Source organism: Callorhinchus milii, unplaced genomic scaffold (genome assembly GCF_018977255.1).
Source record: "Callorhinchus milii isolate IMCB2004 unplaced genomic scaffold, IMCB_Cmil_1.0 Scaffold24, whole genome shotgun sequence".
NCBI lineage: Eukaryota > Metazoa > Chordata > Chondrichthyes > Chimaeriformes > Callorhinchidae > Callorhinchus > Callorhinchus milii.
This window is the reverse complement of record NW_024704765.1, coordinates 7,737,147-7,750,037: the sequence shown is the minus strand read 5'-3', so window position 1 is coordinate 7,750,037 and position 12,891 is coordinate 7,737,147. Positions and strand designations below refer to the sequence as shown.

Below are 12,891 nucleotides of genomic sequence, written 5' to 3'. Positions count from 1 at the left end.
TGCCAGGACGAAAGATGGCGGCGCCCTGGGTGGTCACAGCGCGGGCGGCGGGGGCGGGGGATGAGTGGGCGTGGTCGGAGGCGGGGCGAGGGGCGGGGCCAGGGAAAGGGGGCGGGTTCAGCTGACAGCTTGTGTTCCAGACGCTCACACACACTCACACACACACACACACAGAGAGAGGGAGAGAGAGAGAGAGGGTGTGAGGATGTCTCTGTCAGTGCCTTCACTTACCCTGTGGGACTAAACTCCAAAGGCAGGAGAGAAAGCAAGAGAGAGAGAGAAAGAAAGAAAAAAAAGAAAAAACAATTGCCCCCCCATCTCTCTCTCTCTCCACCACCACCACCCCCCCCCCCCCCCCCCACCCCACCCCCCACCTTCAGCCAGTTTGCAAGAGCAGGCGATGAGCAGACTGCACCCACAGAAGGAAGAAGAAATAGCCATAAGAACCATTTGAGGGGCCAAAAAAAAAAGAAGTCAAAATGACAGTGGACTTTGAAGATTGTGTCAAAGATTCCCCTCGTTTCAGGTAAGGGAGGGAGGGAGGGAGGGGGGAGTGGGGTGGTTGGGGGGGGGAGTGGGTGGGTTGGGGTGGGTTGGGGGGAGTGGGGTGGAGGGGCTCCTGGTCATTAGGGGTTTATTTTATAAAATACAAAAAGGGTGTGTGTTTTTTTTTGGGGGGGGATCAACAAACCAAAAAGAAAAGAGAGAGAGAGAGAGAGAGAATAAAGGATAAAAGAAAAAAAATTGAGGGCTGAGTTCATTGATGGGGAGAGTATGTATAAGGCGATTATTTTCCTTTATTGTTCATTGCACTTCAGCTGAATTCTAATGAGAATCCATCAGGACATTTCTTTTTACATATACAGTGTATATATATATATATATCTATATAATATGCATAAGTATCATATATATATATATCTATATATATAAACTAGAGACGTCCAGAGTTTGTGGAGCCAATGCCCCCCCAAAAAAAATGAATGTCACTTCTATTTGCAAACCCCCCCCATCCCCCCCCACAAACAAAAAGTCACCGAATCGTGAGCAAAATCTCAATAATAATAATAATAATTGAGAAGAATAAAACTTAAACGACGTCCGTGTCCACTGATGGTCTGAAGGCGGAGAGAGCTTTCGCGATCCATTGGGTGCGCATCACTGATGGGAGAGAGAGAGAGAGAGAGAGAGTCCCACAAATCTCTGATCAAATGTTGTCCCTTTGCACGTACTCTGCAATAGGCTTTGGGATCTTTTTTTTTGTCCCCCAACCCCTTTTTCCCCAGAAATCTGGGTGGATTTGGGGTGATTTAACCATCTGTCCTTTGCCACAATAGTAACCACTCAGTGACACAAACTCTTGGGTCTCACGAAACGAAATGAGTGAGTGAGTGAGTGAGTGAGTGAATGGCAGAAACCCTGAGCTCTAACCTGGGAATTGCATCGAAATTTCGGTCCCAGTGATGATGTGTTGCCATCGAGGGATCCGGGATTCATTTTACACTACACACCACTACGTCTTTCCACATCCACGTCAAAGAAAAAAAAAACCCCAAAAAAATTGGACAGGAATAATGGGTGCAATCCCCAATTATTTTCGTTTTGCATTCCCACAGAAAAAGAGATGTGTTTCCTTTCCCCCCCCCACGAAAAAAAGGGTTTAGTTGAAATCATTGGAATAACAACCCTTCCTTTTGTTCAGTTGTTTCTGTGGCAATGGACTGACTGACTGACTGACTGACTGCTGGTGCTGACAGACAGAGAGGAGTGATCCCCTTTTGCAAAAGGGTGACAGAAAGCAATAAACACAGACAGCAAATAATGAAACGAATTGTAGATGGTTGCAATGTCAGTGCTTGGATCCCTTTGGTCAAAAAAAGGGGGAGAGAATAGAGAATAGAAGCCATTTCTCTTCATATAATACCAGTCTCATTGATTCCTCGGGTTAACCTTTGTTGCTGTTCCACTGAAATCACTCCAGACAGCGAGTTATAAATCAGTTTTTCTCCCCATTTTTACCGGATACAATAGAGTGCCGTCATTTTGACGTGGCACTGATCAATGGCTGTGATCGCTAAACTCAATCTAATATTGGGAGGATGTGAGCGAAAGAGGACTCAGTTGTCAATTGGATGCCAGGCTTAAGTTAGCCTCTGTGGAGCGAAGATGGAACCTGTGGTATGTATCTGGTTCTTGCTCCCCTGCGATTGAAGATGCCCTGAAATATTTTCTATTCGCGCATTTAAACCCGAGCAATGGTTCTGGATCAAATCCACAGGTTTTAGAGGATGGTGTCACCATTTTGTGGATGGAAAGGGTATCGTGGGTGCTGTTTCCTTAAGGGAATGGCATTACATAAGACGTGTATAAGGTTTCACTTTTTGCCCCAAAGGTATAATCCCTTTAAGTCTTAATCCTTTCAAAGTGGAGTTTGTGGGGACATTGTTTTCACCCAAATTACAGTCAATCCACTTTAAGGATCAAATCCAAGGATTATTATTGTTATTGGATAATACTCTTCCCCCCCCACCCCTGACCCCCCCTCCATCTTCGTGGTCAACCTGGTTCAGAAGGTCGTTAGTTCTCTCCACTCGAAGTCAGAAGGTTGTAGATTTTATCCCACACTGCCAAACAGATGGGTTGAATATCCTTTTCCTGTGCTGTACGAGTCTAGCATTCCATGTACAAAATAATATACATCGCTATCTGTCAATAAGGGAATAGCATTGTAACAAAGCACAAATGGCATTACGTAAGACATGTACAAGATTTCACTCTTTCTAAAGCCATTCTCTATACAACTAAAGCAATGCGCTTGCATTGGCAATCTTTGCATTAACCAGTGGAAGTCTGCCAGGGGCGGAGAGGAGGCCATTGTGTTGACCTCCCAACCTGCGTATTCTTGCTATCAACACCAGCCACAAGACATTGACTTTCTCTGAATAACCGGCACAAAGAATGAACCTTTTTGGAGCCAATCTCTAGCTCCTACCTGTTAAGTGTTACAAGATCGGTTCTGATGAAGAAGGCTCTTAGGCCCATTTGAGTTCATCCTTTGAGAACACCCACCCTCCCAGCATCAAACTGTTCCTGTGACTGGGTCTCGAACCCTTCTGGTAACAACAATAATAGTAATAATAATCCTTGCAAGTGATATAACGCTTCATCACGTCTTTGAGACGTCTGAAAGTAATTCACGGAATACACTATAAAGTGAATTTTGTGGGCAAAACATGGCAGCCAATTGCAAACATAGGTTTACCACAAACAGTTGTGGATTGAGTGACCAAACTATTATCATTATTTATTTTTGAAGGGATTATTACCCCCGGAAAAGCGATCAGCCGATCAACTAAAAACCTACTTATTGTTAGGGAAACAGAGGTGTGTAAAGTAAGATAATTTGCCTAAGGTTTTGCCCTGCCCGGTAATTGAACCCGGGTCCTCTGACTTGCGAGGCGACTGCTCTAACCAATATGCTACAGGACTCTACTGTTGGTCTGTTTCTCACAATTCTTGGATTCTAAGTATGTGATGAGCAATATCCTCCCAGCTTTCCCACCTAGGGTTGACCCATGTCCTGAACGCTGCCAACGGGGCTCAGAATAGACAAGTGACTAATCAGCGGAGGAGAGGACAAAAAAACTATTATTTAAGCTGATATTTTAAACAAATGAAATTGCAATTTAAGAGCAAGTTAATAGCTGATACCGAAAATAAGTCAAATTGCAATTGAACAAAATTTCATTATTTTTTCCTTCAAAAAAGCTGAAGGGGGGCCAAGTGGGTGGGGGTATTCGGAGTCACATCTATTGGGATTTTTAAAGGAATATGATTTAACAGAGCATGAAATCACTTTCGATAGCGAACGGTATTAATAATGCTGCTAAACACTGAAGCTGGGAACAATCTATCTAATTTTTTTTTAAAAAAGTTGAATAGATCCTGGATTTCCTTCCTGCTGCATTCAGAGACGTACATGAGTTGAATCCTTTCCCCTCTCTCCCCCCCCCCCCCCCCCCCCCCCCACCCCTCCCCATTAGCTGTGGGTGATGTGTGTGTGAATGCACACGGCTTTTACTAATTGAATTCCCTGAGGAGAGCAAATGCGTCTTATTGGAAGAACATCTTTTGTCAACCCTTTTGCCCATTGTTGTTCACTTCCTGAAGCCTAAAGGATATGTAGACTTGGGTCTCTCTGATGAGCCCTACTCGCGTATGTATGTATGTATGCAAGTATATATATATGTGTGTATGTATATATATATATATATATATATCCTGGATAACATCAGGTCAAGGAGCTTTCCTCTGGCTGTAAGGAAGCCCATCCTTTCAAACAAGAATCAGAAGACTACAAGACAACATCACAGCCATGCGAGCAGTCAGTTGTGAAATTTTAAACTGTTTCTCCCCCCCCCCCCCCTCCCCAATATACAGTCAGATGGTAATTGACTGCAGGACATGCCTTCGTTCAAGTGCTACTGTGTTATCTACTGGGCCTATTTTAGACACAAAGCAGCCATGTGGTGATCTAACAGCAGAGAATAGGCGTGACATTTGGTTTGTCATGAGTTTTTAAGTCTTTGGACACGTTACCAAAATGCCTTTGTTAATGGTGCAGCATGAAAGGTTGGCTTTGTGTGTGCGCGTGTGTATAGGTGCGTGTTGTGTATATGTGCGGGTGTGGTGTGTGAGTGTGTGTGTGTGTGTGTAATCCTACACTTGCAAGTGAGACTAACATCTGTAAGGTTCTGTACACAAACCAAACTTCAGTCTGGGGAATAGAAACAAGACGTTCTTTCTTACAATTTCGTGCCTGTCGAGGGTGAAAATGAGAATCTGCGTTAAACACTGACAATAATTATCAGCAGTATTAGCACATCACGAGTCGCAATTTTCACCCTTTTCTGTCTGGAGCAAACATTAACAGTGTAAAGCAATGATATGGTAAAATACTGTATTGCCTCTTTTCATCTACGTGTCGTGGACGGTGATGAGATTCACAGCCTCTTCAATGACCGATTGGAACAGGAGGAGGCCATTCAGCCCCTCGAGCCTGTTCCGCCATTCTATTAGACCATGGCTGATCTGTACTTCAACTCCATTTACCTGCCTTTGCTCCATATTCCGTGATATCCTGACATAACAAAAATCTATCCGCCTCAGTCTTGAAAATGTCAATGGATCCAGCCATAATCCACAGCCTTTTGAGGGAGGGAGGGAGGGAGGGAGAGAGTTCCAGATTTTCACACTCCCCTTTGTGCGAAAAAGTGCTTCCTGATTTCTCGGAATAGCAAGAGGCCATTATGGTCGTCTTACACTTGTGTCCTTTGACACAAATCTGCTTGGTAGATAGATTGGTCCAACACAAGTGACTGCTCTGGTATCTCATCAGCCTATAAAATAACAGCACAGAAATTTAGAACTAGGAATAAGCAGGAGGCCATTCAGCCCTTTGAGCCTGTTCTGCCATTTGATTAGAACATAGTCAATCTTTAAATCCGATTTCCCTGCCTTTTCTCCACATTGCTTACCACCCTTATTTCCCCCCAGTAGCTTATCCATCTCCATTTTAAATATCCTAATAGATTTTGAAGCTGCAGCATACGCCAGCTATTACCAGCCACCGTCATCTGTGTTTGTGGAGGACTTCACAGACACAAGCAAACTCTCCAGCACCGTCCTGTCCCGCAAGAAGCTGTTTGAGATGTGAATTGTAGTTTAAGTGCTATTTGGAACCATATTTGTAAAAGACGCTTAAAGGGCTCTGGACCCTAACTCTTCAGCCAGTTTGCATAGATGTGTCACCTCGCTGGCTGTGTACCTCAATAGGTTTGCTTGCGGTAGGAAGCACACCAGAAGCTGATGGCAAATTGCTCGTGTTTATAAAACCTTAAACCCTTTATCTTCAAATTGAAAAGAGAACGCATGTCAAATGCAATTCTTATTCTTATTATTTTCATAATTCGTAAATGTCTTGAATCCAGTGTTAAGTTGGAAGCAGTTTCCTTTTAGCACGTGCTGAATACCGGCTGGGTTCCAAAAACTTTGCACGATCTAGACGTTTTATGACGAGCGATGGCTTGAATGGCTGAGACTATGTGGAATTTGGGGCTCTCTGGTGCTGTGAGAAGAGTAAGTAAATCAGCACACATACCATCACAGTGTTTCTTCAGTCTGTATTCTTCCCCACTAATAAAATAAACGATTTGGAAGCTTCAAGATGATGAGGTGTTAATGGTCTCAAGTAACAGCATCCAGTGGCGATGGTGATATTACTCAGGGCCCAGCAACCTCCATCCAATTCTCCTCAGGGGCTTAGAGTCAAATACTACCTGTTACCATCTGTTCTGAATGGCCCTGAGCCGAGCCCAGTCTTCCTGAACGGGACTTGTATGTTACCATTAGACACAGGGAGCAGGGATTCTTCCCACTTTACTCGGCTTTTGTTAAACCTACAAACCAAAGCCTTAACGGGTACCATAGTCCTAACCGGGCAAGCGGTGAGAATCTTGCCAGACACTGCTCTCTGTTCAGTTTTAGCTGGTTAACCTCCCTCGCCACCTTCAAACACCCGTCTCAAGACCCTCCCCTTCGACCGCGCCTTCAGTCACCCTCCTACCCCTACCGTCCCCGTCCTTCATCACTCGTGATCCCAACCACCAGCTCGGGTGCGGATCCCCGAGTGTCCAGCGCCAAGGGACATCCTCCTGACGTGAAAGGCGCAATACAAATGTAATTATTGTCTGGCTGTTGACACAGGGGAGATTTCCATATGTAGGTGAGGCACGTATGTGGAGCTTTCAGTCTGGTTCGGACACTCGTAAGCACGGCCATGGGTTTCCACGTGTGTCAGACCCCGGGTTGATTAAAAAAACAAAACCCCCAAAAGAAATCAGTTTACCGCTTTGGGGTCAATTTAGCATTTTTTCTTAATGGAATTTTTAATTAGGAATTTCCGAGCAGCGAATGCTTCCAGAGTTACTGTCTGTCCAGGGATCGAAGCCCCGAAACCAGATACAAGTTGGAGAGATGTTCCCGCGAGTCAGAGCAATTGAGTCACGGAGTTTCTAATTAAGAGCTGATTAAAAATATGACCCCCACAGCAGCCATCGAATGACAGCGAAACCGGTTAAAAGTAAATCCATTAAAAAAGAATTCCTCACGCAATCTGTTAGGAGAGCATGTTGCACACTGCCTCGGAACATCATGCGATGAATCAATGGGGGCATCCAAGAGGGAAGTTGATTTTTAATAATAATAATCAATGCATTTGATATCGCGCGTGTCAGAAGGACATCTCACAGCCTCTGTTTACCTAACAGTAAGTAGGAACCCGGTTGCTAGTCGTTTGGCAGATCGCTTTCCAGGTGTAACAATCCCCCAAATAAATTTGGTCACTCAATCCACGACCGTTTGTGGGGACGCTGCTGTGCGCAATCGGTTGCCGTGTTTCGCCCACAAAAAATACAGTCAATCGTTTTACAGTACAACCTGTGAAGAGCTTTGAGACGTCTCAACGACGTGATAAGGCGCTATGTCAAATGCAAGGATTATTATTATTATTATATTATATTACTAGATGTGGTTGTAGCGTCACAGAACAATGGCTTTTATTGCCTATCCCCTTTTACCTAGTCAACCTGACGTTGCACAGGCTGAGGGATTAGTGTGTGGGAGGCTCCCATAGTTGTGAGCTTTAGAAGAACAATGAATCGTATTTGTGTTGCATGTGATCTATGATTTCCTCCAGAAGCGAGGGCAGATCCCAGAATTGTGAGCTAACCTTTTGTGTCGTGACAAGTCTCTTCCATGGGAGAATGCAAATATGTTCTTGGGGAGGGGCATTCAGTGAGGCTTTCCTCATGAGAAACACATAATAATTCCTTCAAAATAAGTAAAAACCAATGATTTGATCACTCGAACCACGACTGTTTACGGGGACGCTGCTGTGCGCAATTGGCTGCCGCGTTTCGCCCGCAAAACACGCAGTCAGTTCACTCTACAGTGTATTCTGTGAAGCGCTTTGAGACGTCTCGAAGATGCGATGAGGCACTGTATCAATCGCAAGGATTGTTATTTTTCTCCCGATATGTTCCTTTCACTGCCTTCTCACCCCCATCGGGGATAATGCTGCATTATCACAGTTGCCGGACTTCAGATAAGACATTAGATCCCTCAACACTTTTTAAAACGAGGAAGGAGTTTCTCCTTAAATCCTGGCCATAAGAAATGCTAGACGAAAAAAAAAGACCCAAGGTCCATCTAGTTCTCCTTCCACCGGTCACACGTACATATATCCCAAACTACCACAAGGACATAACACAATAACCTTTGAGATAAAATTGGTCGTTCAGTTCATGGCTGTTTGTGGGTCTTTGCTGTGCAGAAAGTGTCCGTAGCCCATACCCTTTGACCCAGAGGCGAGAATGCTACCAGTTGAGCCAAACGGATTGACAGTCTGGAGTTAGTGCTAAAGAGCTGGAAAACGAGAATCCCCGAAGAGCCTTAACAGCAGGCAACGTCGCGATCAGGGGGAACGTGGAACTCGCGGAGGGAAAAGATAGACTCAAAACAGCTGGAGGAGCCAAATCTCTTGCCTTTGATCTGGAAGTGGATTTGCTCGAATGGCTGCAAATGACATGGCATCTTTGCCCTGTAATTGTCGCTGCGCTTTCTGGTGCTCCTTGGGTCTGTCTGTAGAGGATTTCGTTCCATGTCTTCTGCAGTAAAGGTGGCAGCTTCAACGCTTTCCACGTCCCAGGGGTTATCAGTGACCCTTGAACTGTTTTATTTTTCCGTGTCTCTTTTTTTTATATAAAAAAGACATTTGTTTTCCGCAAGTTTCACCGCATCACACAGCCGGCACCAATCGTAACAGCAAGGCGACGACAACACGCACTTATATAGCGCTCTTCACGCAGAGTAACGCCTCAGAGCGCTTAGACGAGTGCTCAGTCTAAAGAGAACACGAGAGAGAGAGAGAGAGAGAGAATCTGGATATAGGAAATATAAATTTATGTATGTATATGTATAATTGTGGACGCATTTTGCCCACAATTACAGTCACTGCACTTTATAGTATATCCTGTGAAGCGCTTTGAGCCGTCTTGACGATATGACAAGGTGCTATATTAAATGCAGGGATTATTACTATTTTTATAAGCGCCTGTGATTAATCGAACTTTGAATATACGACACTGATGTTTTCACACTTTGCCTCCGCAAATATTTAATCCTTCCGTTTAAAAAAAAATGTGGCTTTGTATTTAAAATCAATAGCTGTGCAAACATATAGCAAACATGGTTTGTTGTTTTAGATTGCGAATGATGCTTTTATCCAGCACTCGTCCCAGCTTCAGACATTCAGCCGATTGAGCACAAATACAGAAATAATCTTTGACGGTGGACACTAAAAGCATTGAGATCCATACAATATATAGTGGTTAGAGCACTTGCCTCGCAAGCAAGAGAAGTGGGTTCGATTCCCGGCAGTCCGAAATGTTGGGCAAGGTTCCTTACTCTAAGTAGGAACCCGGTTGTTAGTCGATTGGCGGATCACTTTTCCTTAAAAAAAGAATAATTGGTCACTCAATCCACGACTGTTTGTGGGGACGCTGCTGTGCGCAATTGACTGCCGCATTTCGCCCACAGAATACACAGTCAATTCGCTTCACAGTACATTCTGCGAAGCGCTTTGGGACGTCTCGAAGATGTGATAAGGCGCTGTATCAGACGAAAGGATTATTGTTATTCTTTCTTCAAGCAAACTCTTGTGTTATTATGTTTTCTCGTTCATAATTGAGAGAGGCGTTCACTCGGTAAAGCGGGAGACTTCAACAGACGCCTGCAATACTGTACTATAATCCCCTGTGAAGCCGTGTAATTTTCCAAGTCGTATTTCTGGAGGTTTATTCGGGAACAAATTACAGTTTGATGATGCGCTTGTGTGCTGGGAAAAGGCTGCAGGCAGGGAAGGGCTCATATTACGAAATTTGTTTCCAAATCGGATTTCTTTTTGCAGTTACTCAGGATGCTCTGGAAATAACCGTGCCCGGTGACAGTTTCATATGGGGGCGGGTATCACGAGGACACAATGACACCTCGCCGTCATATGTATAGCACCCCTCTCGCAGGATAGCGTCCCAGAGCGCTTAAGTACACGACATCTTTGAAAGTGCTTTATTCAGCGGAGAGGGTAAGGTGTTCAGGTCTGTCTGGAATACGAGGAACCAACGCTTGAGTCCCACTATTGACTGACTGCTGACAAGTTATGATTGCCTTGTGATCAGACTAGCTCTCCAGTGCAGTGATGGGACGGAACATGGGGTAGGGGAAGCACTGCTGTGTTTCACGTGAGACATTAAACAAAAGCCCCTCTGCCTGCCCTCAAAATCCCATGTTACTATCTGACAGAGAAGTGAGTTTCTCCCAATGTTCTGGCCAACAATCCTATGGATTAAATCAGGCAGTCACCTCCTGGCTGTTTATGGGAGCTGGCCTGGTGCGAAATAGCTGCCACGTTTGCCTATAAAACAGTGTTGTTTCGCTTGACGGCAATTCATTTAAGGTTTAAAGGAGCTATAAAAACGCTGGTTCTTTCTTTCGCGTGAGTAATTTGTTGAACATTCGCTTTCGGTCAGAGGGGAAAATTGGAACATCTTTCTTTAAACACAGAACATCAGCAGTGACGTGAATGTGCTTTGTAATGCAGAATGACACCCTGAAACAAAGCAGTCTCACCGAGAGCTACAGTAACATACCTTAACTAATGGGGGAATAATCAGGAGAACCATCCTTTTACATCATAGAGATCTTGAATAGCTTTGGGAAATGTAATCTAAATACTCTTTAAGAGCAATACTCTTTTAAAAGTTAAGAGAATAATTACTGCCTTACTCCACCTCTTCCTACAAAAATAATCAAATACTAATACAATAGAAAGAATTTATACGGGCAGTTAATTCTGGTTCCTCTTTTGGTACACAACATAGCTTCCTCTACTGGGTTCTATTATGTGAGATATGTGAACCATGGGTTGCCCAACTTGCATATTATAGGCCTTGTTGTGAGAAATACACTCGTGAATGGGGCTGTAAGGGGGGAAATTCTGGCTATATTCGTGTAATACGTATGTGTGCTTGGTGCGAAAACAGAATTGGGATTCTTTCCCGAATGCTTCATTGTTCGCTAGCAACATGACTTCTGCAAATCCACCAGTGGCTGCGAGATATTCCCGGGTCGGGCAGGGATGCTGGTAGTTTAATGATGGAAAGGGGATCCTGTTTCTTCATGCTCCCCCGCCACCACCATCACTTCCCAGGCCACTTGATTCCTTCCCAGTCTTGTCAACAGCTGCTCAAAGCTACATCTCTAACCAGGTTCTTACAGTCTCTTTGCGAAGGGTTGTAGCATGAGATAACATTCGAAGTGAAGAGATACTTGTCACACTGCGTGTGTGGGGGGTGGGGGGGAGAGGAGAGGGGTCTGAGTTTGCTTTAAACAACAACAATAAAACCTTGTTTACCAAAGACATGAGTCAAACGGGAAGAATGGATATCAAACTTTAATGCTGTTTTCTTTAGAAGGAGAAAGTCCTGCTATTGAGCATGGTATTTCAACACCTGTGGCAAGAGAAATGTTAGCCCGCCCTGTAGATATGTTGCAATATTAGGCCAACGCAAAGGACCTTCACTTACATAGAGTTACATGGAGGATTACAACACAGAAATAGGCATTCGGCCCAACTGGTCAATGCTGATGTTTATGTTCCACACGAGCTTCCACCCCTCCTATCCCCCTCTTCCATACTCCTTATACCTCTTCTCCCACGCGTATTCATCAAGTTTTGAGTTTCATCACACTCACATTAATTCTTCATTTGTTGCAACCACAGCTTCCGGCAATCGGTTCCACATTCTCACCACCCTCTGTGTGATGAAGTTCCTCCTAATCTCCGTTTTCGATCTGCTATAGTCCAGTGCTATCTTGTATTCGTGGCCTCTTGTTTTGGACACGCCAATAAGTGGAAACAGACTATTAATTAATCCTTTTGTGATCTCTATTAAGGACCCTTCTCAATCTCCAGAGAGCAAAGCTCCATCGAACCTGTCCAGTCTTTCTTGATAGTTGTATCTACTCATCCCTGGTAACAACCTTGTAACTCTATGCTGTACTCTCTCTAATTCTACAATATCTTTTCTGCAATATGGTGAACAGAAATGCACATGACTCCACATGCGATCTAATTAATCTTTTATATAAGTTTAATATGATTTCCACACTTTTAGCATCCGGAGTGAAAGGCGCTATATCAATGTATGTTGTTGTTGTTTTGCACTCTTTTCCTCTGGACATTAAGCCAAGGGCGCTACTTATTCTCTTTATGGCCTTAAACCTCTTCTGGGGCTTAAACCCAAATGGACCTTTATTTAAACTCGGGAGAATTAAATGATGCCTTTTTTTTTCTTCGCTATTGCCAAATGCCTGAAAATTCTTCTGATGATTTTAGTTCACGAAGAGGTTTAAAGAAAACACAAGTCAATCCCATGGACAATAACAGTACAAAGAATAGGAAAGACGCAATAGGGCTGAGAGTTTGTTATAGTAACAATAATGATAATCCTTGTATTTGATGTAGCACCTATTACGTCTTCGAAACGTCTCAAAGAATATACTGTATTGAATTGACTGTATATTTTGTTGTGTTAGTAGCGTGTGATTTTGCAGTGCTTGTGGTGGGCAGGAACTGTCAAACTCCATCTCGATCTATTTTGGGAGCGAGGTTCCCAAGAGTTAGAACGAAACCCCTTCCAGTTGTCACAAGGAATCCCCCACCTCGGATTTCTTTATTAAGAAATCCATTAAGAAATACCGCACAATTGACTC

The 12,891-nt window shown here is 43.9% G+C and overlaps 1 protein-coding gene across 2 annotated transcripts in view; it reads left to right on the top strand.

Annotated features, from left to right (window-relative positions):
- Nucleotides 1-383: 383 nt before the first annotated feature.
- The window catches only part of acap3a (ArfGAP with coiled-coil, ankyrin repeat and PH domains 3a), an 81,873-nt gene continuing 69,365 nt past the window's right edge, over nt 384-12,891 (top strand). For both annotated transcript variants that reach the window (XM_042343622.1, XM_042343620.1), the window contains exon 1: nt 384-526. In XM_042343622.1, the coding sequence (XP_042199556.1) occupies nt 480-526 (47 nt within the window). In that variant the 5' untranslated portion in view covers nt 384-479. The remainder of the gene's footprint in view (nt 527-12,891) is intronic.